A 22,234-nucleotide genomic window follows, 5' to 3' on the forward strand; every position below is an offset into this window, starting at 1 on the left:
ATGTCCCTGCTGCTGCTGCCGCTGCTGCGCGGGGCCCGGGGCGCGCTGCGCCCGTCCTGCCGCGCCGCCTCCCGCAGGGGGCTCGGCGCCTCCTCCGGCGGCTGGGGACCCCCGGGCGGCGGGGCCGGGGCCCGGCCGGGGCGGCGCTCGCTGCTGGCCGGGCTGGCGGGGGCCGCGGCGGCGCTGGCCGGGCTGGGGCTGGTGCGGCGGGCGGAGATGGTGTCGCGGGAGCCGGTGGCGCCCGGCCTGGGGGAGGAGCAGGAGCAGGAGCAGGACGAGCTGTCCCGGCGCTGCGGGGATTTCATGGCCCCGCCGGTGAGCGGGCTGCGGGAGCTGCGGAGCCGGCGCCAGGAGATGCGGGGCCGCATGGAGATGCTGATCATGGAGACCCAGAGCCAGGTGTGCCGCGCCCTGGCCCAGGTGGATCGCGGCACCGCCTTCACCGTGGACCGGTGGGAGAGGAAAGAAGGTGACGAGCCGCAGGGAGCGGGGCCGAGGGTGCAGGGCACGGAGTGGGAGCCTGGCTGCGCGCACCTGGGGGGGGGGGGTGAGGTTCACGCAGGGTGGGTGGCCCGGAGGATCCTTACAGGGTGTTTGTGCCTGGCCGCACGTACTCTCGGTATAACAAGTTGACAGATAAGCGATCAGACCTCAGACCCACGGTGAAGACTCACCCTGGGTACATCGTGCCGACCGCTAAGATACCAGAGGAGATTGTTTCTCTCCTACACTTTCCCAGTTTGTCATGAGTAGGGTGGGAAGCAGATCCTGTGGGTGTTAATCATTTGATCTGTCTAGAATAGATCACGTCACATTACCACTGGTCAAAGAAAAAGAGGGGTGCCAAAAGGAGGCATGCTCATGTGTGCATCTGGAGAATGTTGTATCTGATTAACCTTGCCTCTTGCTATTAATCCTTTCCACTTGCCTCTTTTCTTTCCAATATCAGAGCTCTGCTGCACCCTGAAAATAAATAAGGAATTCCTAGGAACAGGTCTTTGTGTCTCTAGCAATTAAGCAATCACTTAAAATATGTTGTGTTAAGCCAAAAAGCAGTTAAGTAACGCTTGCAAAATACTACAGTCATCAGTTGTTGCCAAACAGGGTAGAGCTGTTTGATGTATGGACAGATTCTGTTTTATAATGATACTTTTCTTGCAGATATGACATTTCTGCCTCTACTCTCCAAGGCATAAATTCTGGGCATTACTCACGATCACACACAGATTCTAAAAGGGAAGATATAAATGGTCAAGGCATGAAAAATTTACCAGACACATATTATGTAGAAAAACAAACCTACTGTACAAAAAGAAGGCTAGGCCCTACCAATGAGTCCAGAATAAACGTATTAGTGAAAAGTCTGGATCTCCCCCAGGCCTCCCCAGCTCCAGGGAAGAGAAGAGTTGCTGAGATTTCTACCAGGATGCTTTTCCATGCAGGGGCGGCTCCAGGCACCAGCACGCCAAGCACGTGCTTGGGGCAGCAAGCCGCGGGGCGCTCTCTGCTGGTCGCCGCGAGGGCGGCAGGCAGGTTGCCTTCGGCGGCAATGCCTGCGGAGGGTCCGCTGGTCCCGCGGCTTCGGGGAACCTCCCGCAGGCTGCTGCCGAATCCGCGGGACCGGGGACCTCCCGCAGGCAAGCTGCCGAAGGCAGCCTGCCTGCTGTGCTTGAGGCAGCAAAATACCTAGAGCTGCCCCTGTTTCCATGTACCCTGGGTGGGGGGGGGAGGTGTCTGTCTTCTATATTTGCCTTTGATTAGTAGGTGTCTGATAAATGAGAAGATCCTTCTTCCTTTAATTGCAAGAAGTTGTTGTTTTCCATCATTTTTTCCCTCTCCAGACCTACCCCTTCTCAATAGCCTCCTGACTGCTGGGAGTAGGAGAAAGGTTTCTTTTGAATCCTCCTTTCTTCCTACTCCCTTTCTCCTGAACAACTCCAGTACTCCAGTACAGTATGGTTGCTGAACAACTCCAGTACAGTATGGTTGCTCATTGCTTTCCTAAGCAGCAGTGTGAAACTGACATGGTTTGTGACAGTTTTGTTATTCCATTCAGGGTTCTGAATAGCAGCAGAGAAGCTGACTGGTGCCTTCTTATCCAAACACTACTGATGCTTAGGAAAGTTATGAATAGCGTGTGGAAGCACAGAAGCTGTCTGAAAATCAAGTGTAATCTTCCTGAATTATCTCCTGACATTTGACAGATTCTCTTTACAATCATAACTAGATGTTTGTTTTAAATGAAACTAAGTTCTGTAGAAGCCCCTGTACTTGCCAGGGAATGTTTCACTATTATTGCTGACAAGTGGGAGAGTGAGAGTGGATTTTTCAAGGCTTCTAAATGATTTGGAGCAATCATAGCATTTTAAAATGAGAGGTTTTGATAAAATGTGTCCCTTAATGAGTGACTGGGAATGAAGAGTGATATTAATTACAGTCTTTGGTTTCACTTTGGAGATGTGGAACTGCTTAAAACAAATTCAAATTCAGAAGAGAGTACTAATGGTACTTGAGCTGACCATTTATTCTTGCCACTTATGTAATTTGGGTCATCGGGAGGGTTTTTATAGCGAAAACTCTGCTGCACATCTGAAGTCAAAATCTGGCTATTTGTTTCTACTTGCAGTTACAAGTGACTTTGGTTTCTAGTTCTGTTTCTAGCAACTCCAGACTTGTCTGTGTTTCCAGTGACAGAATAAATGGGCTCTCTAGGTACTTCATGCAATCTATGGTCAGCCTGTAAAATTCACTGCTTCAAGAGGTGATTTACAAATCCACCTCTATTATTTGACAAAGAACTAGATAATTTTATCATCATCACATCATTTGTAGTTATTCAAGGTAAGCAAAGGAGTCAAGATAGCTCTTGAATATCTAATGGTCACCTATACGCTACTAGTCAGTGTTAAGAATTGGCAGGATAAGATGCTTTTGAGATCAAAACTTTCCTGGGCTTGTATTTAACAGGTGGTGGTGGTATCAGTTGTGTGCTCCAGGATGGCAACATCTTTGAGAAGGCAGGCGTCAATGTTTCTGTAGTTTTTGGGCATCTTTCCGAGGAAGCAGCCCAACAGATGAGAAGCAGAGGGAAAACTCTGAAGACCAAAAATGGTAAAACATGCTACTTAAAACCTAATTGAGTCTACAGTGTTACTGAATTATTGTGTTTGAGACAAATAAATCCAGACTTCTCTTATCTATGTTTTTATAAACTGTCTTACCATATTCAAACAGATCTTGAAGAAGGCCACATTTCTGAATGAAATTGTTTCTCTTTTCAGTCGGGATCCAGTGGACATAGTGTACTTAGATTTCCAGAAAGCCTTTGACAAGGTCCCTCACCAAAGGCTCTTACGTAAATTAAGTTGTCATGGGATAAAAGGAAAGGTCCTTTCATGGATTGAGAACTGGTTAAAAGACAGGAAACAAAGGGTAGGAATTAATGGTAAATTCTCAGAATGGAGAGGGGTAACTAGTGGTGTTTCCCAGGGGTCAGTCCTAGGACCAATCCTATTCAACTTATTCATAAATGATCTGGAGAAAGGGGTAAAAAGTGAGGTGGCAAAGTTTGCAGATGATCCTAAACTGCTCAAGATAGCTAAGACCAAAGCAGACTGTGAAGAACTTCAAAAAGATCTCACAAAACTAAGTGATTGGGCAACAAAATGGCAAATGAAATATAATGTGGATAAATGTAAAGTAATGCACGTTGGAAAAAATAACCCCAACTATACATACAATATGATGGGAGCTAATTTAGCTACAATGAGTCAGGAAAAAGATCTTGGAGTCATCGTGGACAGTTCTCTGAAGATGTCCACGCAGTGTGCAGAGGCGGTCAAAAAAGCAAACAGGATGTTAGGAATCATTAAAAAGGGGATAGAGAGTAAAACTGAGAATATATTATTGCCCTTATATAAATCGATGGTACGCCCACATCTTGAATACTGTGTACAGATGTGGTCACCTCATCTCAAAAAAGATATACTGGCACTAGAAAAGGTTCAGAGAAGGGCAACTAATATGATTAGGGGTTTGCAGAGGGTCCCATATGAGGAGAGATTAAAGAGGCTAGGACTTTTCAGCTTGGAAAAGAGGCGACTAAGGGGGGAATATGATCGAGGTATATAAAATTATGAGTGATGTGGAGAAAATAGATAAGGAAAAGTTATTTACTTATTCCCATAATACAAGAACTAGGGGTCACCAAATGAAATTGATGGGCAGCAGGTTTAAAACAAATAAAAGGAAGTTCTTCCTCACGCAGCGCACAGTCAACTTGTGGAACTCCTTACCTGAGGAGGTTGTGAAGGCTAGGACTATAACAGCGTTTAAAAGAGAATTGGATAAATTCATGGTGGCTAAGTCCATTAATGGCTATTAGCCACGAAGGGTAAAGAATGGTGTCCCTAGACTCTGTCTGTTTGTCAGAGGGTGGAGATGGATGGCAGGAGAGAGATCACTTGATCATTACCTGTTAGGTTCACGCCCTCTGGGGCACCTGGCTTTGGCCACTGTCGGTAGACGGGATACTGGGCTAGATAGACCTTTGGTCTGACCCAGTACGGCCGTTCTTATGTTCTCAGTGCTCTACAACTCTTCCTATAGCATGCATGACAGGTTCTATGAACACCCACCTAGGAAGCTGTCAAATCTCCAAAGATTTGAATATCAAAATAAGTGTCACCTCCTGTCTTGATGCTCTATCTTGACAAAAGAAGTGCAGCCAAAATTGTTTGAGCAATTACAAAATCCAGATTAAAGAGGAAAGGGTATGTGGACTATTAAAACCACCTCAGGGTGAAACAGGGTTCATTGATACGATGATGTTATGTTTGCTGGAAGATTTTTTTTAACTCTTGGCTCCTATTAGCATTGCTGTAACACTAGATTGTAGTTCAAGTAAAAAAAGGATCCAGTAACAATGCCATTGTATTCCATATTCCGCCTTCATCTCGTATTTGTTCATGAATAAAAATTTTGTTCCGTTACACTGGACACCCTCCCTCCCCCCCCCCCCCCCCGTACAAATGTACAATTTAGATTTCTGTTTTTCTTTTGTATATAACTAAAGGGAACTCCTCTCCTCCCCCAAGTAAATTAGAACTTGTTGAGTTGTTTTGTTGCTGAAACAAAAGGCAGAATAGAACCCAGTTTCTTCTGGTCCCCATGCAGTCCTAGTAATACTTCTTTGTCACTGCAGTAAGACAGCATAACTTGGAAGATGCGCCTGGAGCAAGCATGTAAGGACTTACACTGCCATTTTTGGGTCTTGTTTCTGACCATAAATACACTGTAATAAATGACAGCTCACTGTTGAAAACTTGAGCTTGCTTTGTATTTCTCAAATTCCAAATGTTGCTGTTTGTTTGGAGGAGAAAATTGCAAGAGCTGGTATTGTGCTTGTGCACTGCTTTTCAGCATTCACTAGATTAGATCCTGATTCTTCAGCTAGCTCCTATGGTCAGACCTGTTTAGTAGACATGCTGACTTCAGTGAGACACCATGCAGAGCCAGTTGCAGAGTTGGAGTCATAGTTTGGAAACCTTCAGGTTAAAAGGTGCTGCATGTAAATTGTTCCTGTTCTTAACTACTGCTTTTTATGTATGTGCTGCTGTCTAGGTAAATTGCCTTTTTGTGCCATGGGTGTAAGCTCCGTTATCCATCCAAAGAATCCCCATGTTCCAACTATACACTTCAACTACAGATACTTTGAAATTGAGAATGCTGATGGTAAGATTTATAATGGTCTGGGGTGTGTACAAATATGGAGTCAGATTTTAAGGATGGAGCGTGACTTAGGGTATGTCCACACTACCCGCTGGATCGGTGGGTAGCGATCGTTTTAGCGGGGATTGATGTATCACGTCTCGTCTAGACACGATAAATCGATCCCCGAACACTCTGCCGTCGACTCTGGAACTCTACCAGGGTGAGAGGTAGAAGCGGAGTTGACCGGGGAGCCGCGGCCGTCAATACCTCTCGTCCTCACGGTGCGGGAAGTTGAAATAAGATATGTCGACTTCAGGTACGCTATTCTCGTAGCTGAAGTTGCATATCTTAGATCAATTCCTCACCACCACCACCACCACCCCCAGTGTAGACCAGGCCTTAGTGGTTAAAGCACAAGATTATGAACCCTTCTAATTCTGTTTCCAGCTATGCCACAAAATTGTTGTGTAGCATTGAGTAAGTCATTTAGGTACTGAGGTTATTTTTTTTAACTTTATTTTAATGGAATTTATCAATCTGATACAAGGAGGAGCCAACACCATGTGACCAATCACCAATGGTCCATGGACCACAATTTGCAACGTTTTTTAGAGGAAGTGATTCATTTCCCTGCTATCTTCCTGCTGCAGGGTTAACTTAAACTAATATACTGTAGATGGCTCCTGACTATCATTACAAACCTGAGAGAGAATTTTTGTAAGCCTATTCAGGGTAGTAACTACAAAAGACTAACCTTGTGCAATTGATACCACATGAGAATGGGCAGTAGTCAGGGCAACTGATATAACACTGTACAAACTTTCCTGCTTGGCGCTTAATTGAATAATTGTCTGGATTCATGAGTCGTTTTCACCCATATAATATTAGTTTAAACTAAGCATTTACAGTGCTACTTTTGGGTACTCTTGAACTTAACGTTTGAAAGTAGTTGCAATGGTTAGTTTGTATCTGACACCTAGCATGGTATATGATTTGTCTTTGGAAATAAACCAGTTGTTGCATGTCTGTCTACTGTAGGGACTAAGCAGTGGTGGTTTGGTGGTGGAACAGACCTGACTCCAACTTACTTGAATGAAGAGGATGCTGTTCATTTTCACAAAACTCTGAAGGAAGCTTGTGATCAGCATAATCCAGAACTGTACCCCAAATATAAGAAGTGGTATGTGTGGGGAGATGTACTTGCATTGTTGTTTACCTTAGGTCGGATTATTTTTATTTATTTATTTGTGGGAAGGAGGAGGTATCACACAACAGGTCATGCTAATGCTGTTGCTTTAAGTTGGTCATTAGCTCACCTCACAAAACTATGGGGAATCTTGAATTCTATATAATTAGTGTGGTTTATCAGGGCCATGTGCTGCCCTCTGATATGTATAAGCAGCTCCCAGTGCTGGAGCTGCCAGTGTATATCTGGGTAAAATTTGGCCAGATATGTTTGTAAAGCACTTGGAGATCTCCATTATTCAGATGGGACAAAAAATTCAAATTTGAAAGTCTAAAATTGGGCTCCTAAACCGATATTTGTAGCCTGTTTTCCGGAGTTGCTGTGTGACCTGTCACAGATCTCCTGTGTCAGCTTGGGCAAGTAACTTAACATCTGTGTGTGTCACTTTCCCCATTGGTAAAATGGAGGAAAATAATAAATGCCCCTGTGAGATGGATGGTAAGGGTGAACTTATTACACCCTGAAAAGAACTGAGATCCTCTGAGGGGAGTGACTGCTGCAGAATCACAAGCTAATTCGCTTGCTGCTCTTCACTGAAAAGAGAGTTTTCTACTATGATATGGGCTGTTTGCACTAATAATGTTTTTAACTGCTCCGTTTTCATATTTTTGCTTGTTGCTAACTCCTTAATAAATAATACTGTACAATATGGCACAACGTCTGACACCTGTAACTTGTGCAAGGTTTAGGTGGTATAACTCTAAAGAACACACTCACCCTCTGTTACAATTGGGAATGTTTTTGCAAGTTATACATGACTGAAATTGCGAAGTGCTTTATTTCTTGATAACAATGTCTTCCATTCGTGTCTGCTGCCTTCCATATGAGCCTCTCAAAGCACATTACAAATATTAAGCAATAAAACCTAGACCTTCATTCCATTGCCCTAGTCACAAGACCATCTATATCTCCTTGTAACACAACGCTACATATTTTTATTTATTTTGTATCTTTGGAGGAAGAGATGGAGGAAAGTAGCAGAAGATACAGATATTGGCAGGGGCGGAGGAGGGAGGGAATGTCAGAAAGCAAAACCATAGAGAACTTTCTTCTAGTTTCTGTGAAATAGTGTTTAGATGTGAGGAGCCACAATGGGGCATCGTAATTTTAGACATTCAGAGCCGCAAAGACCTATTAGTTTACTTTGTCCATTCTCTGCCAATGGAGGATTGCAGACCAAAAGTGCTTTGTCCAATTTAATCTCTTTTGTGAATGTTTCAAGCAACTGGGCTTTCATGCCTTCTCCGGGAGATTATTCCACAGAGCGCTCTGGTGAGAAACATTTTATTTATGGTTCAAGCTAAGAAACTTACTTCTCTTTTCATCCCTCTGCTCCCAGATATCTTGTACCTTGTTAGCCCATCCTAAACAATTCCTCTTCCTCACTGGGGCAAGACCCTTGGGTGCAATTGTCAAAAGGACTTGGAGGTAGTTTAACTCTGCTCCCACTGAAATCCGTAGTAAAACTCCCATTGACTTCAGTGGGATCAGTTGGGCTAGCACTGCACTTTTGAAAATCCCACCCCAGCATCTTTGCTGTCAAAGCAGCCAATTACTGGGCTAAATTATATTACTCGGAACTAATTAGGGCGCCTTTTGGGGGATGGGGCCAAGGAGGGAAAGGCGTTTGCCCTTGTTGCATGCAAGGGGAGCGTCCTGCTATGTAAACAGCTGCAGCTTTCAATGACAAATGCATTGGAAGCTCAGCTGTGCATAAAGACATAGATTTAAACTGACTGTCTCTCTTGCTTTGGAAGATGTAGCTGATGGCGCCCTTCAGTCTTAAAGCATAATGGATTGCTGGCTGCTCTGCGTCCAGTGTCTTATCTGCCACAAGCTATGGTATCCAGAGGAAGGGTAACTTCTTTCTGTAAGCTACCAGCCTTTGTCTGAGTGTGAGAGATAAAGTGGGTGGTGTGAGTTCATTTATGCTGTTATCTGGGGGCACACTAGTTAATGTGCACATGATGATCTTCTCTTCGAGGAATCTCTTCTGTAGTAGGAGATATCCAAGTACTTCTGTGCAGGTTATTACAGTTTCTTTACTAGATGAGAAAGCTATTCAAGCAAGCTACAGAGGTTGAGGATAGCCAGTAGTGTAGAGTACGTCTGCTTAAAGCGTTAATAGATACCCACAAGGAAAGCTGTACAGCCATTACTCATTATCAAGTGATGTATATGTATGCAGGGGAGAGGAGAGAATCTAGTAGAATCAGCATGCACTTCCTTGTTCTTTACTCAGAAGGCAGCCTCAGGGAGGAATACACTCCTTCCTCTCCCATGAGGAGGGGAGATGAATCACTTCCTTCCTATGCAGACAGCCCAACACTACTGTTTGGTTTAAGAAGCAGTTGTCTAGGGACATGCGGTCTGCCCCTGAACCCAACTTTCTCAAATGGAAAAGCTCGCACTTATATTGCTGTGCTAATTTCTGTCCTAAGTGTCTCATCAGGTTTATACTCTGTGTTCTTCTGTTGAGTTTCACATGCTGTCCCACTGCTCTCTAAGGCCTGGTCTACGCTAGGGGTAGGTATCGATCTAAGTTACGCAACTTCAGCTACATTAATAACATAGGTGGAGTCGATGTACTTAGATCTATTTACCACGGTGTCTTCACTGCGGTAGGTTGACAGCTGACACTCCCCCGTCAACTCCACCTGTGCCTCTTGTTCCGGTGGAGTACCGGAGTCGGGAGAGTGCTCAGCAGTCGATTTATCGCATCTTCACTAGCCGTGATAAATCGACCCCTGCTGGATCTATTGCTCTGGAGGTAAGTGTAGACATGCCCTAAGTTTCACTCTCCACCCACCTTGGAATAAAAAAGCTGATTCTCCCAGCAAAAGAGATGTCTTTCAATTTACAGTAACTTCTCCATCTCAGTGCATGTATGGCCCCACATTTTTGTTTTTATTGCTTGAGAGCAGCCATTGTGGGCAGATCTTATGAGATTCTAGTACAGAGAGAGAGAGATGGGATCTCCTTGGAGGAATCCTCTGACAGGAAAGGAGATACTCTGTCCTCTTTTGTCTCAAAATGCACAGCCGGTGTGATACCAAGACTTTCTCGTTCTGTCTCAAACTTGAAAATGGGCCTGCTTTCATGGGCAAATGTTGCTAAAGATTTGTGAATCTTTCAAGTATTTAAAAAAAAAAAACTAGTAAAATTGCAAAGGAGAGAGGTTTTTTTTTTTTTTTTTAGGGAGAACGTGAAATGGCAAAAACTTGTGTGCAGTCTTCCACAAAATAAAATATGAATTTTTATACAGCTCTGGAAACAAGGGCTGCAGAGATCTGAGAGATGTACCTTGGTAAAACTTTTCCCCAATTTCCTTGGTAAGGTGTGGACTTATACCCTTGAAGACTAATGTTTGCATACATAGCCATGTATTTCAAAATCTGCTGTTGTGCTTGTTCGTACATGTGCAGTAGCTGATCTTTTTTTCAAGATAAGCAGTATCATGCTTCTTTATACTGAGAGTATGATTTAATGGCAGCTAATGTAGAGCCTAGTCCTGAATGGTGCTGAGCATCTTTAGCTTTCATTTAAGTCAATGGGCAAAGAGGGCATTCAGTATCTTGCAGGATTTGGCCTTTCATCTGCATTTCACCAGTCTAATGTCTGGGGTTTTGAGTGGTTTACTCTGAACTTAGTGCACTAGCTTTGACATCTGGTTGTTGCTTCTTCCAGGTGTGATGATTACTTTTACATCAAGCACCGTGGAGAGCGAAGAGGGATTGGGGGCATATTCTTTGATGATCTGGACTCTCCCTCAAAAGAAGAAGCATTTCAGTTTGTGCAGAGTTGTGCCAAAGCCATTGTGCCTTGCTACGTTCCCATTGTGAAGAAACATTCCCGTGACCCTTTCACACCAGAGGAAAAGTTATGGCAACAGCTTCGTAGAGGGAGGTGAGTAATGCAGGAACAAAATGTAACATAGTGGAGTTGGGGAAGAGGAGAAAGTGAGACTGGTTCCTCTATGTGATGACAGGAGGGAAACTTGCATGTGTCTAGAAAAGTTTCCAAGAACTCTTCTGTAACATTCCCACATTGAATCTTTGCAGATTCACAAAGTTATGTTTTAAAAATAGATCCTGAAAATCTACTTAAGTTGGTACAACTACATTTTTTAGGTTGTTTTCCACTTTTTAAAGATGTTCAAGCTGATTCCAAGTAGAGAATCCTATGCTGCTTTTGCCAGTACAAACCGAACTCTTCATAGTGAATGCAGTTCTTTTTGGTTTAAGAGATTTCTTTTGCATACTCTGAAATCCTCGGCACTCTCAAGAGTTCAAAGAGAGTCTCTTGAGCACTGCCAATGATACTCATTAGTAAAACATAAGGTTTTTAAACTAAGAGGAAATTGGCCAGCCCTGCTGGTACAGCGCTTGTGTGTTAATGTTCTGTAATAAAGCAAGTATGGGGACAATGATAAATAAGAATACAGGCTAGGAAAAATCAGGCCATCCAGTTCTTGCATTTCTTAAAAGTAATAAAGTGCTTTATGTAGAACTTCCCTTTTTAATTTCTCTCTCAACTTTGAAGAGCCCATCTTTATGATAGTGAAATTTAGCGAGGCAAGATGTCTTGCAGGATACTATTGTAGTGGGCTTTCAAATGGCTTTTGTCTCTAGATACATAATGAAAAGGAGCTACTGCATATATATGGCACCCCTTAAATACCTTGCTCTAGCAAAACTCCTTCTCTGTTGACTTAGAAATTTTCTGTAGCATAAAAAAGCTGAAGGGACTGAGAATCCCCTGTAAATGTCAGCTGTAATCCTATTATTAATTGCTCTGGTACTTCCTTCCTTCTACATGGTGAAAAATAACCCTTTTAGTCCACCATTTCTGTTCAATATATGTATTGCTATTTCTTATTGTCTGGCTTCCTCCCTTTTCTTCAAAGGCAGTGAATGAACCAGTAAAGGGATATAGAAGATATAGAAAAGAATAAGACTGCAGTTGAGTTTAGGTCCCTGTCTTACAGCCTTTACTCACCTGAGCAATCCCACTTACTTTAATGGGACTACTCACATGAGCAGAGCATTGCAGGGTCAGGCCCATAGAATGGTTGTGGCAAACTCTGGAGGGTTGTGGGAAAATAGGTTTCCATTAGGTTGCAGCCAAGACCCTACTAGGCTGCTTACTATGTTTGATCTCCCTGCAGAGCCTTGGGCTAGGTTATCTTCACTCCTCTGCACGAAGATAAGGAGCCCCTCCCCTCACTGTCTCTCTCTTAAACGTGTCTGGTTGTTAAGATAGCCACTTCTGAATTGTAAGGGCTCTTTTCAGTGCCGTAAATGCTGGAGCAAGACAGAGAAGGCAGAGTGGCTGCTGCTGTGCCACGCAGGGTCCCCGCACTCTCCCATTTGTGGGGCTGAGGCAAAGAACAATAACAAAGACAGCTGGGCCACAACAGTGCTTCGGGTGTCCCAGTTTGCATGTTGGCCACTACTTAGGAAATACACCATGTGCCTCAGGAAGTGTCTCCGAGCGTTAGCATTTAGGTGGGGATTGAGCTTTTTGTGATCTATCTTGAATGCTTTCCACTAAGGTTTTATCTTAATTTCCTTCTTTCTTAACTCCGTACAAGAGAGTTGTGTCCACTTTTGCACTGGCAGGTGCTACCTCATTCCTGTATTTTAAATCATAAGTGAAGTTCTTGTCTTATATAGGTTTCACTTTTAAATCTCTATCTATAGCCACTCTTGGGGTCAATGCTTGGCATTCTGAGTGGGTGTTTTAGCCCAGCAACTGTGGCAGGACAGGTCCAGCACAGCCTGGACAGAGTTCAGACAAAATATGGTAGTGGGGACAGGGGTGGGGTTGAGAGGCAGGTGTTACTGGACAATAGAGATTCCTTTTCCCAGATCCCCCGCCTCACTCTCTCTCTGCCACTGTTCTGGGATGCTGGGCATTTTATAATTCCCTGCAGTTCACTCTGCCCTACACATCCTTGTATAAGTGCTGGGTAGCTGTGGGTCTTTCTTAGTGGGAGACTGTTTACCCTTTCTCTATTAGCTATCGGACAGGGCCACCACAGATCCTTACAGTAGTGAAAAGGGAGTCTAGCTGGATGAGCTCCTTTGGAAAATGTCCCCTTTGTGTGAAGGATTGCATGCTGGGAAGATCAGTGTTGTAAGGGCACATGGCCCCTTTGGCCAGAAAGGTTGCTCGGAACATGATGGCTGTAAATTCATTAAGTAGCTGTTTCATTAGAAAAACCTCATCTGGAGACTTGCTAAAGATTTCGCTGCCTCCGACTTGTATTTTATTTAGGAGGTAAATATGGCTTCTGATTGTAACTGTGAAGAGTTTCCATTGAGAGTTTAACCAGACTGCATATTGTGCATTGCCTTCGTGCTTATTAATGAGCTGAGTTTGTGGCTTGCAGGGTTGGTTCCAATATTCTCTCAAATAGTTGTTCAAGAATGGAGTAGATCGGGGTAGGCAACCTATGGCACACGTGCTGAAGGCGGCATGCGAGCTGATTTTCAGTGGCACTCACACTGCCCGGGTCCTGGCCACCGGTCCGGGGGGCTCTGCATTTTAATTTAATTTTAAATGAAGCCTCTTAAACATTTTAAAAACCTTATTTACTTTACATACAACAATAATTTAATATTATATCATAGACTTAAAGAAAGAGACCTTCTAAAAACGTTAAAACGTATTACCGGCACGCAAAACCTTAAATTAGAGTGAATAAATGAAGACTTGGCACATGACTTCTGAAAGGTTGCCGACCCCCGGAGTAGATGTTCACAGCTGAGTTATTGAGTTGACAGTCAATTCATTTTACTTATTTGGAAACCTCCTGTACTTGTTTTGTGATGCCTGTGTGTGCAGTGAAAGTCTCTACTTCCTGTTGTTGTTCACAGGAGGAAAAGGCTACATACTCATTCCTGCACATATGCTGAAGGGGAACAGCTGGTCCAAAACTGGTGCTCTTTGTTCTGGTGCCTTGGGGTCAAGGAGACTGAAACTGACTATTGTTTGCAGCCTCCTGCTACATGCAAACATCAACCTATGTGACAGTAAATTTGTTTTTGTGCTAACCCTTTGTTATTCCACCACAGGTATGTGGAGTTCAATCTTGTTTATGACAGAGGTACAAAGTTTGGCCTTGCAACGCCAGGATCCAGGATTGAAAGCATTCTTATGTCTCTGCCACTGACTGCCAGGTAAGGGAAAAGTTGCATATTATTCACATGCTAGAACACTGTTTGTTTTCTTTCCTGCTGTCCAGTCTTGGCCAGGTTTTGGCAGCAGGAAATGTACCTTATACATACCTGCAGACTATATATCACTCCCCAATCCTACTGTTGTGAAACCAACATGTTGCTGGGATGGACTGGTTTTATATGTTGAAGTACTCGGACACTGCTTCCCTTCTCTACATGAAGAGTAGTTCCTAATAAAAGAATGAGAAAATGGAAAAGGTTAAATACTCTCTACTGCTTGGAATATCTTTAACTATTTTTTTTTTCACAGCCCCCCATATGGTTCCCTGCCATTTCAGCAGCAGCTTGTTGCTCAGTGGACTATATTACCTCCATTCTTAACCTTGGATTATTGCAGAGCTCCGTGTTTAGTTCTGACAGTCGACAATGAGCTAAGCAGTGGGTGAAAGGACCCTATGCCGCAGTTTGGTGCACTGGGGCAAGGGGGAAGTTGAAACCTAAGGGCCCCCCCCCACGACCACCTCCTCCACTGAATATAATGGGTGTAAATATCTATTCCTAACTTGAGGTGAAGTTTCAGTTTTGTGTGATTATGGCATCCACAGAAAGGCCCAACTATCCACATCCAATCAGAACACAGCTTTGGACAAGTGGTGTCGTGTCCAGCCAGCCAGTCTCTCTAATAGTTATATTCCCTCTTTGTTGTGCGCAGGTGGCAATACATGCACACGCCGCCAGAGGAGTCCCGAGAAGCTGAAATCCTGGAAGTCCTGCGCAATCCCAAAGACTGGGTGCACTGATGAACAGTGTGAGGGAGATGCTCAACTATAAGCAAACAACATGAACTCTTACCACCTGGCTCACTCAAACTGCCATTGCCTGGCAGTTCAGTGGCTGGATTTATATTCTTATCACGTGCCTTAAAAATGTTGTGAATGTGTCACCTTTGCATGTTGGTGCAGTGTTTCACTAGCTGACACACTTTTCTCTGTTGCCTTGTGGCGGGTACGTGAGATATTAGTAGGACCAACTGATGTGTTCAGTAACTGTTTTTCAATTTGTCTAAACACACAATGGTATAAAATACTGTGAAATGTTCCCCTAAAGAATTAGTGTTTTCCAAGCTAAAGGTTAGTTGTGCCCTAAATTACACTGCCTGCTGTTTGGAAATTCACAGGAAATTTTTAACATTTTAAAAATAATGTTCTTATTTGTTTCATAGTTAAATGAGTGTCTCTGTTCTGGTGCGTATTAAACCTCTTTTGAAATTCAGTTTCAGATACTTCATAGCACAGTTATTTTTCACTAAGGGACAGATTTTTAAAGGTATCTTGGTGCCTGACTCTCATTGACGTCAGTGGGATTTGGATTGGGTGCCCAAATACTCTTTTAAATCTGGCCCTGCGTTCCTAAAAACATAATTTCACAGAGTGGTGGTTGCTTTAAAAAACAAGTTGAAAATCCACTGAAAGCAGGTAGGAAACATTTGACTCTGGGCCAACTAAGGAAAATTAGCTCCCTTGCCTTTTTTCAGACCTCCCAGGCAGGGCTATGTTAAAGACAGACTGCACAAACAAAATAGTGAAGCCAGACATTTTAAGGAAGGGGTTTTTACGTTAATCATATCTCAGCCATCAAGACTGCAGTATAAAATATGTTTTATCAATGTGCTTTTTAGATCAAAAATCCTCTACGATGTATTAAAATTCACCTTTCCAGGAAAACAGAGCACAAAGTATGTTTATGCAAAATGCTGACCCAAAAGAGGAGGAAATCCAGCTATATACTAGTGTTTACACTAGGTTTTATTTACATGAATGTACTTCTGAGCTAAAGCGTCCTTCACTCACTGCTGACTCTGAGGCCTTTAGGGGACGGTGGCAAAGATTGCAGAGAACACTTACTATTGGAGGGAAGTTGTGACATGCTGCACTGTACAACTCTCACAGAAGAACATCCAACATTGGTAAATGTGGGTGTCTAAAGTTAAAATCCAGGATGCATTCAACCCCCACCCCCACCCCCACCCCCTTGATTCTGTGGAATAGTCTCTTACTCCTTAAGTAACTCCCTTCATGGCAGAGGACTACTTGAGGAGTAAGGCACTGCTCAGTATGAACAAGTGACAGAATCTCACCCCTTCCATGTCCAGGTATCTAAGGTGGCCTGGTCTAAACAAAGCTGCACCAGTTTAACTAAAGGTCTGATCTTAAACCAACGTAGTTAAACTGGTGTAGCTTTGTGTGGCACGATTATACTTACTTCAACCTGGCTTATACTAGTTTAGTTTGCACTGACACATTTAAACCAGGTATGAATGTCCACATAGAGACTTGCACTAGTTAACCTGGTTTACTAATTCAGTTAAAGTTAAACCAATGGGCAAACCCAAGTGGACTGACTTTCAAAGGTGCGCAGAATCTTTGAATATCAGGCCTTTTTTTTTTTTTTTAAGGTGTTTTTAGAAACCCAAATCTGAAAAATGTGCCCTGTTTTAGCAAGATGCTAATTACAGCTTTCTTCTGTTTGGTATTTGACTTGTCATTTGATAACTACTGTGAAACTGAATAAAGTGGCTAGCGCTGCAAATGTGTTAGTGGTCACTGATTTCTCATGGTGAAAGAGCAAAAATTATGAAAGTAATTAAATCACAGGCTGGCTGGCTCTAGGCACCAGCAAACCAAGCATGTGCTTGGGGTGGCACAATTTCAGGGGTGGCATTCCAGCCACCATTTTTTTTTTTTTTTTTGCTTTGGCAGTTGCGCTCCCGGAGGTGTGGTGTTTTTGTTTGTTTGTTTTCTTGAGGCGGCAAAAAACCTAGAGCCGGCCCTGATCACAGGTACTTTTTAGTGTACTAAACGATCTATTCTGTTCCGATTCACAAATAGTAGTGTGAGTGCCATGGTAAGCACAAGCCGAGTTCTCTGTTAGCCTTTGCAATTTTATCATCAAGCTTATGATATTTGGTGGTTTTCTTTAAAGCCCTGGCTCTCAGGGGCAAGTGATTACCAGAGAATCCCCACTTTCTGCTTCCAGAGAAAAGTCTGAAACCACGAACAGAGTGTAATTCAAAGGTTCAGAAGCCAGAATGCCAATAAAAAGAACTCACTTTGTGACCTTATGTGACTCCTGATGTTTAGCAGCTGACTTTTTTTTTTTTTTTTTTTTTGAACACTTGGGGTTGGCAATAAACGTATAGGATTTGCTATATATTGGCTGATGCTGTAAAGAAAGGAAGGTCTGATTTCCATAACTAGTGCTATGAACAAATTACTCTGAGACCAGATGCCCCTTCTAGATAGTATGATCTTCCTAGAAAAGCCTCTATCTAATTGCCCTAAGTGCAGGGAGCTCAGCAACTGGAGCAGAAACAAGGCAAGCATGTTGGACAGTGGGGGTTTCTGAGCCTTGGCAGTAACCACAAGGAGATTGTCTAGGGCTGCTCTACATTCTTCCCTTGATCTCTCTGGGACAACTTGATTTCATTAGCTGTTTTTTTTTTTCACTATATGAAGTTCACAATGTCTTTTGTTTTGGGGTGATCTACAGCATCAGTCCTCTCCATCCACTGATCTTAATGTTCCTGACGGTCGTGTCCCTGCACCAAGGTTGATGCTTGTATTGGGTGTTATCAGTGTGACTTTGCACTAAGTATAATGAAAACGTAACTCTTCATTTTTTTGAAGAGCCACAAACAACATTCAGTAATGACATCTGGGGCTTGCAGTGTTTGCCATGAAATACCAGGTCAGAGGGTCCAGCTGGTAGCACTAGGTGCCATGGGGCTGGTAGAAGCCCCTGCTTAGTAAACAGGAGATCCTGGGTTATCACACTTCCCAGAGATTATTCAAGGCTTCATCCTTCAGAGAAAGCTAAACGTAGAGTTGCTGCACCAATCTCTTCTTGAGATAAACTTCCCCCGCTTTGCTAAAATTAGGATGCTTTAGCAAAAGAGAACTTCCGATATTTCCAGTGTTCAACTTAAGGACCCCTAAACTGTGGAGGTGAATTCTTCTCTGACATAACTGTGCAGAAGACATAGTTGACCATCAGTTGAGCTAATGTGAAATTAGAGGGGATAAAACTGCTGATAATGCTCCATCCCAGCCTTGAGAGTCATCCATTGCTCCAGGATTTTATTCCTTGGATTGCATTAGGCAAGAGCAGCCTGTTAATTTCTTTGATTAAAGGTATTGTAGATGAGGAAAGTCCCCTATTCTGTTCAGAGAAAATGCCACAATCTGCCAGCATGGGACCCTGCATTTCCTAGGCTGCTCTAGGAGACAGGTAGCTGGGAAGAGATCTGAGTTTTACAATCACTCAGTGAATTATTAAGAAGAATTGCTATGATTTCTTCAGTTTCCCTCCCTCCTTGTAAACTCCCCCATCCTCTCCAAGTAGCCAGCAGCTCACCTTCCCCAAGATATTTTCCTCCACACTTTTAGTCTTGAGTATGTAAAGTTAGCAAACTAAAAGAATGTTGATGAAATGTCAGGGACTTCCTTGATGTGCTGCAACGTAGTAGCCTCAGGTTAGTAACAGCTAGAGCTAAGGAAAGTATGGATGTATTTTTCACAAAAAGAACCAGGCTGTGGAGACATCAGCAGGAAGGAAGCAAGTACCTGCTTGTACCAGGTAGCTCTGGCTGAGGGGGGTTAAGGTAATGGCTTAGAAATCAATTGGGATCTCCCTAGACAGGTTTGAATCCTACTAGGTGTGTGTTCCAATTAGTTTTATTTCTGCTGCCAGCAGATTTATTTTCCCCCAAGCCACAGAAACAAGCAGCCACTCCCACTTCTCCTGGCTTTTCCCATAACTCTTTTCAACCCAGCAGTTAAGAGGCCTTGCTTCTAAAGAGAGGCCATTTCACATGCTGCTATGTAATTTGCAAGAAACTTTATCATCAGGGATATTGGCAAATTAATCTAAAGAATGGGTCACCCAGCCCCAACAGAGAGACTTTGCTGGGATTGTTGTGTTAATCCAAATCCCTTCACTAAGGAAATCTGGATGGTTTTAACAGCCCTCATGAACACACTGCTGTGAGCCTTGGCAGGAATTCCCACAAGGGGCTAGCCAGAGAGCTATTCCTTTTGCCTCATCATCTCTCTGGAGCAGTTCAAAGGTTGAGTGCATTGGCTGTGTTTCCCCAGATCAGTTTCATCATGCTTTTTCCCTTTGAGTGATTTACAGCATCCACAGTATTCAATCCGCAGCTTCAGACTCCTAACTGTCCCTCATGTCATTTGTGTTTGTATTTGTGGCACCTTAGAGACTAACAAATGTATCTGAGCATAAGCTTTCGTGGGCTAACGCCCACTTCATCAGATGCATGCAGTGGAAAATTCCACTTCAAGCTTATGCTCAAATAAATTTGTTAGTCTCTAAGGTGCCCCAAGTACTCCTGTTCTTTTAGGAAATGAAGAGAGGCTGGCATTCACCCCAGTCACGGCCTACTCAAAGCCTGCTCTCCACACCTCCCTTCCAGTGTGGGAGGGAAGAAAGGTGGAGAGACACACAGAGCCCCTGGCAAGGTAGGGAGAATGGGGGACCCTGTTGTGGAGGGAAGGGGGGAGAGGGGGCACACAGAACCCCTGGCAGAACCTCTGGGGGAAACTGGTATGGGGGAATGGGGACATTCCTTTGGTGGTTGGGGGGAGATAGGAGGACCCTGGTTTAGAGGAGTGAGGGCACACAAAGCCCCTGCCCTGGTGGGACGAGGGAACTAGAGGGCATGGGAGGAAGTGGGAATGAGGGTACATGTAGAGCTGCTGACATGGGGAAAAGAATGGAGGACCCTGATGTGGAAAGAGTGGGGTTCACAACACCTGCTAGAGGGGAGAGTGGGAGAAATAGTGGGGAAGTCCCTGAAAGAGAGGGGGATGGGAGAGTGGGACATCAGGAGTTGGGGCAGAATGGAGGGGTGTAAGGAGCCCCTGGTGTGTGCAACTAGGTCTGCCTACACAAGCTAAAAAGCATGCCACCCCCCCATAGAAGCTATATAGCCCCACATATTTACTTTACAGCAGCATTCCCAAAGTGTCTGGCTGCAAAGGACTGGCTAGCAGCAGTGACGGGGTGGGGAGTTCTCAACCCTCCTTCTGTCTTTGCTCTCATTTTAAAAGCAGTAAATCTCTGGCTGGTATGGATGAGAAAAATAAAACCTTCAGACCAGGAAGTGAGTATAACATGCAGAGACCTCTGCCTGAGTTTGCACAGAGCCTGAAAAAATACCTCTGAGGTGTGAACTACCCTACTCATTTCAATGGTACTGATTCAAATGCCAACAGTGATAGTTTAAATGCCTTCACTGTTAGCTGAAACAAGGTGGGTGAGGTACTATCTTGTATTGGACCAACTTCTGTTGGTGAGAGAGACAAGCTTTCAAGCATATGCAGAGTTCTTCTTCTGGTCTGGGAAACCTACTCAAATGGTCACAGGTAAATACAAGATGGAACAGATTGTTTAGCATAAGTAGTTAACACAGATTTCAAGGGAACGGTTCAAGGTGAAGTGGCCTGTTAACACCTCTTCTATCACAGCTGGGAGGGGACAAAGGCAGCTGAGAAGGGGTGTTAAATGGGTTACAGATTATTAAACTATAAATCCAGTGTCTCTATTCAGTCTATCAAGTATCAGAGGGGTAGCCGTGTTAGTCTGGATCTGTAAAAGCAACAAAGAATCCTGTGGCACCTTATAGACTAACAGACGTTCTGCAGCATGAGCTTTCGTGGGTGAATACCCACTAAATTTCCAGGGCAGGTTTATATATGCAAGCAAGAAGCAAGCTAGAGAGGTTAGTTCAATCAGGGAGGATGAGGCCCTGTTCTAGCAGTTGAGGTGTGAAAACCAAGGGAGGAGAAACTGGTTCTGTAATTGGCAAGCCATTCACAGTCTTTGTTTAATCCTGAGCTGATGGTGTCAAATTTGCAGATGAACTGGAGCTCAGCAGTTTCTCTTTGAAGTCTGGTCCTGAAGTTTTTTTGCTGCAGGATGGCCACCTTAAGATCTGCTATTGTGTGGCCAGGGAGGTTGAAGTGTTCTCCTACAGGTTTTTGTATATTGCCATTCCTAATATCTGATTTGTGTCCATTTATCCTTTTCCTTAGAGACTGTCCAGTTTGGCCGATGTACATAGCAGAGGGGCATTGCTGGCATATGATAGCATATATTACATTGGTGGACGTGCAGGTGAATGAACCGGTGATGGTGTGGCTGATCTGGTTAGGTCCTGTGATGGTGTTACTGGTGTAGATATGTGGGCAGAGTTGGCATCGAGGTTTGTTGCATGGGTTGGTTCCTGAGCTAGAGTTACTATGGTGCGGTGTGCAGTTACTGGTGAAGAGCTCTCCAACCTGGAGACTCTCATCAATAACCAAACTTCCATACAAACGGACTTCACTAAAATAAGACAGGAGATCTACATCACTCACTTCACCTCTCTACAAAGGAAAAAGGACTGTAAGCTGTCTAATCTCCTACCTGCCACATGGGTAACCCACCCAGCAATATCGTCAATCTATCCAACCACACACTCAGCCCAGAAGAATGCCATCCCCACCAACATGATACAGTTCTGAATACTTTCAGGGCAACACTGAACAGCGCACTGATACACAGTTACCCTCCCACCAACAGAACTCCACATGGACTCCTCCTGAGAGTCGAAATGACAGTCTGGACCTATACATTGAATGCTTCACAGGCAGAAATTGTGGAAAAACAACAAATGCCATCCACAGCCTCAGAAACCATCCTGACATTATAATCAAAGAGGCTGATAAAGGAGGTGCTGTTGTCATCATGAACAGGTCTGACAACACCAAATTCTACAGGCCACTGCCCTCAGATTATCTACTGCCCAAAATCCACAAACCATCATCTCAGGCATTGGAACTCTCACTGAAGGACTGTCTGGAAATGTGGACTTTCTACTGAGACCTGATGATGCCACAGCACAACTGGTTGCTGAGCTCTGTGCCTTTATCCTCAGACACAACTATTTCAAATTTGATGACAATATAAATATGCCAATATTTTTATGGCTGACCTGGAACAACATTGATGACATCTTCATCATCTGGACCCAACC

At 43.8% G+C, this 22,234-nt stretch overlaps 1 protein-coding gene and 1 long non-coding RNA gene across 2 annotated transcripts in view; one reads left to right on the forward strand and one right to left on the reverse strand.

Annotated features, from left to right (window-relative positions):
* CPOX (coproporphyrinogen oxidase) lies at nt 1–16,731 on the forward strand. The gene is made up of 7 exons (XM_039500055.1): nt 1–469; nt 2,968–3,111; nt 5,623–5,733; nt 6,751–6,892; nt 10,646–10,864; nt 14,038–14,142; nt 14,855–16,731. The coding sequence occupies exons 1-7, from the start codon at nt 1–3 to the stop codon at nt 14,940–14,942; spliced, it is 1,278 nt and encodes a 425-aa protein (XP_039355989.1). The 3' UTR covers nt 14,943–16,731.
* Nucleotides 13,641–22,234, reverse strand: part of LOC120381902 — a 14,498-nt gene continuing 5,904 nt past the window's right edge. Inside the window, exon 3 of the long non-coding RNA XR_005588179.1 lies at nt 13,641–14,372. This is a non-coding gene — a long non-coding RNA (uncharacterized LOC120381902). The remainder of the gene's footprint in view (nt 14,373–22,234) is intronic.

This window comes from Mauremys reevesii, linkage group 1, assembly GCF_016161935.1.
Source record: "Mauremys reevesii isolate NIE-2019 linkage group 1, ASM1616193v1, whole genome shotgun sequence".
Classification (NCBI taxonomy): Eukaryota; Metazoa; Chordata; order Testudines; family Geoemydidae; genus Mauremys; species Mauremys reevesii.

Bases quoted from the DNA above. Each gene is read 5' to 3' on its own strand.
- CPOX (XM_039500055.1), top strand. From the start codon at position 1: ATGTCCCTGCTGCTGCTGCCGCTGCTGCGCGGGGCCCGGGGCGCGCTG. The intron at 5,734-6,750 runs GTAAGATTTATA...TGTCTACTGTAG, and splicing joins TGAAATTGAGAATGCTGATG to GGACTAAGCAGTGGTGGTTT. The intron at 10,865-14,037 runs GTGAGTAATGCA...ATTCCACCACAG, and splicing joins CAACAGCTTCGTAGAGGGAG to GTATGTGGAGTTCAATCTTG.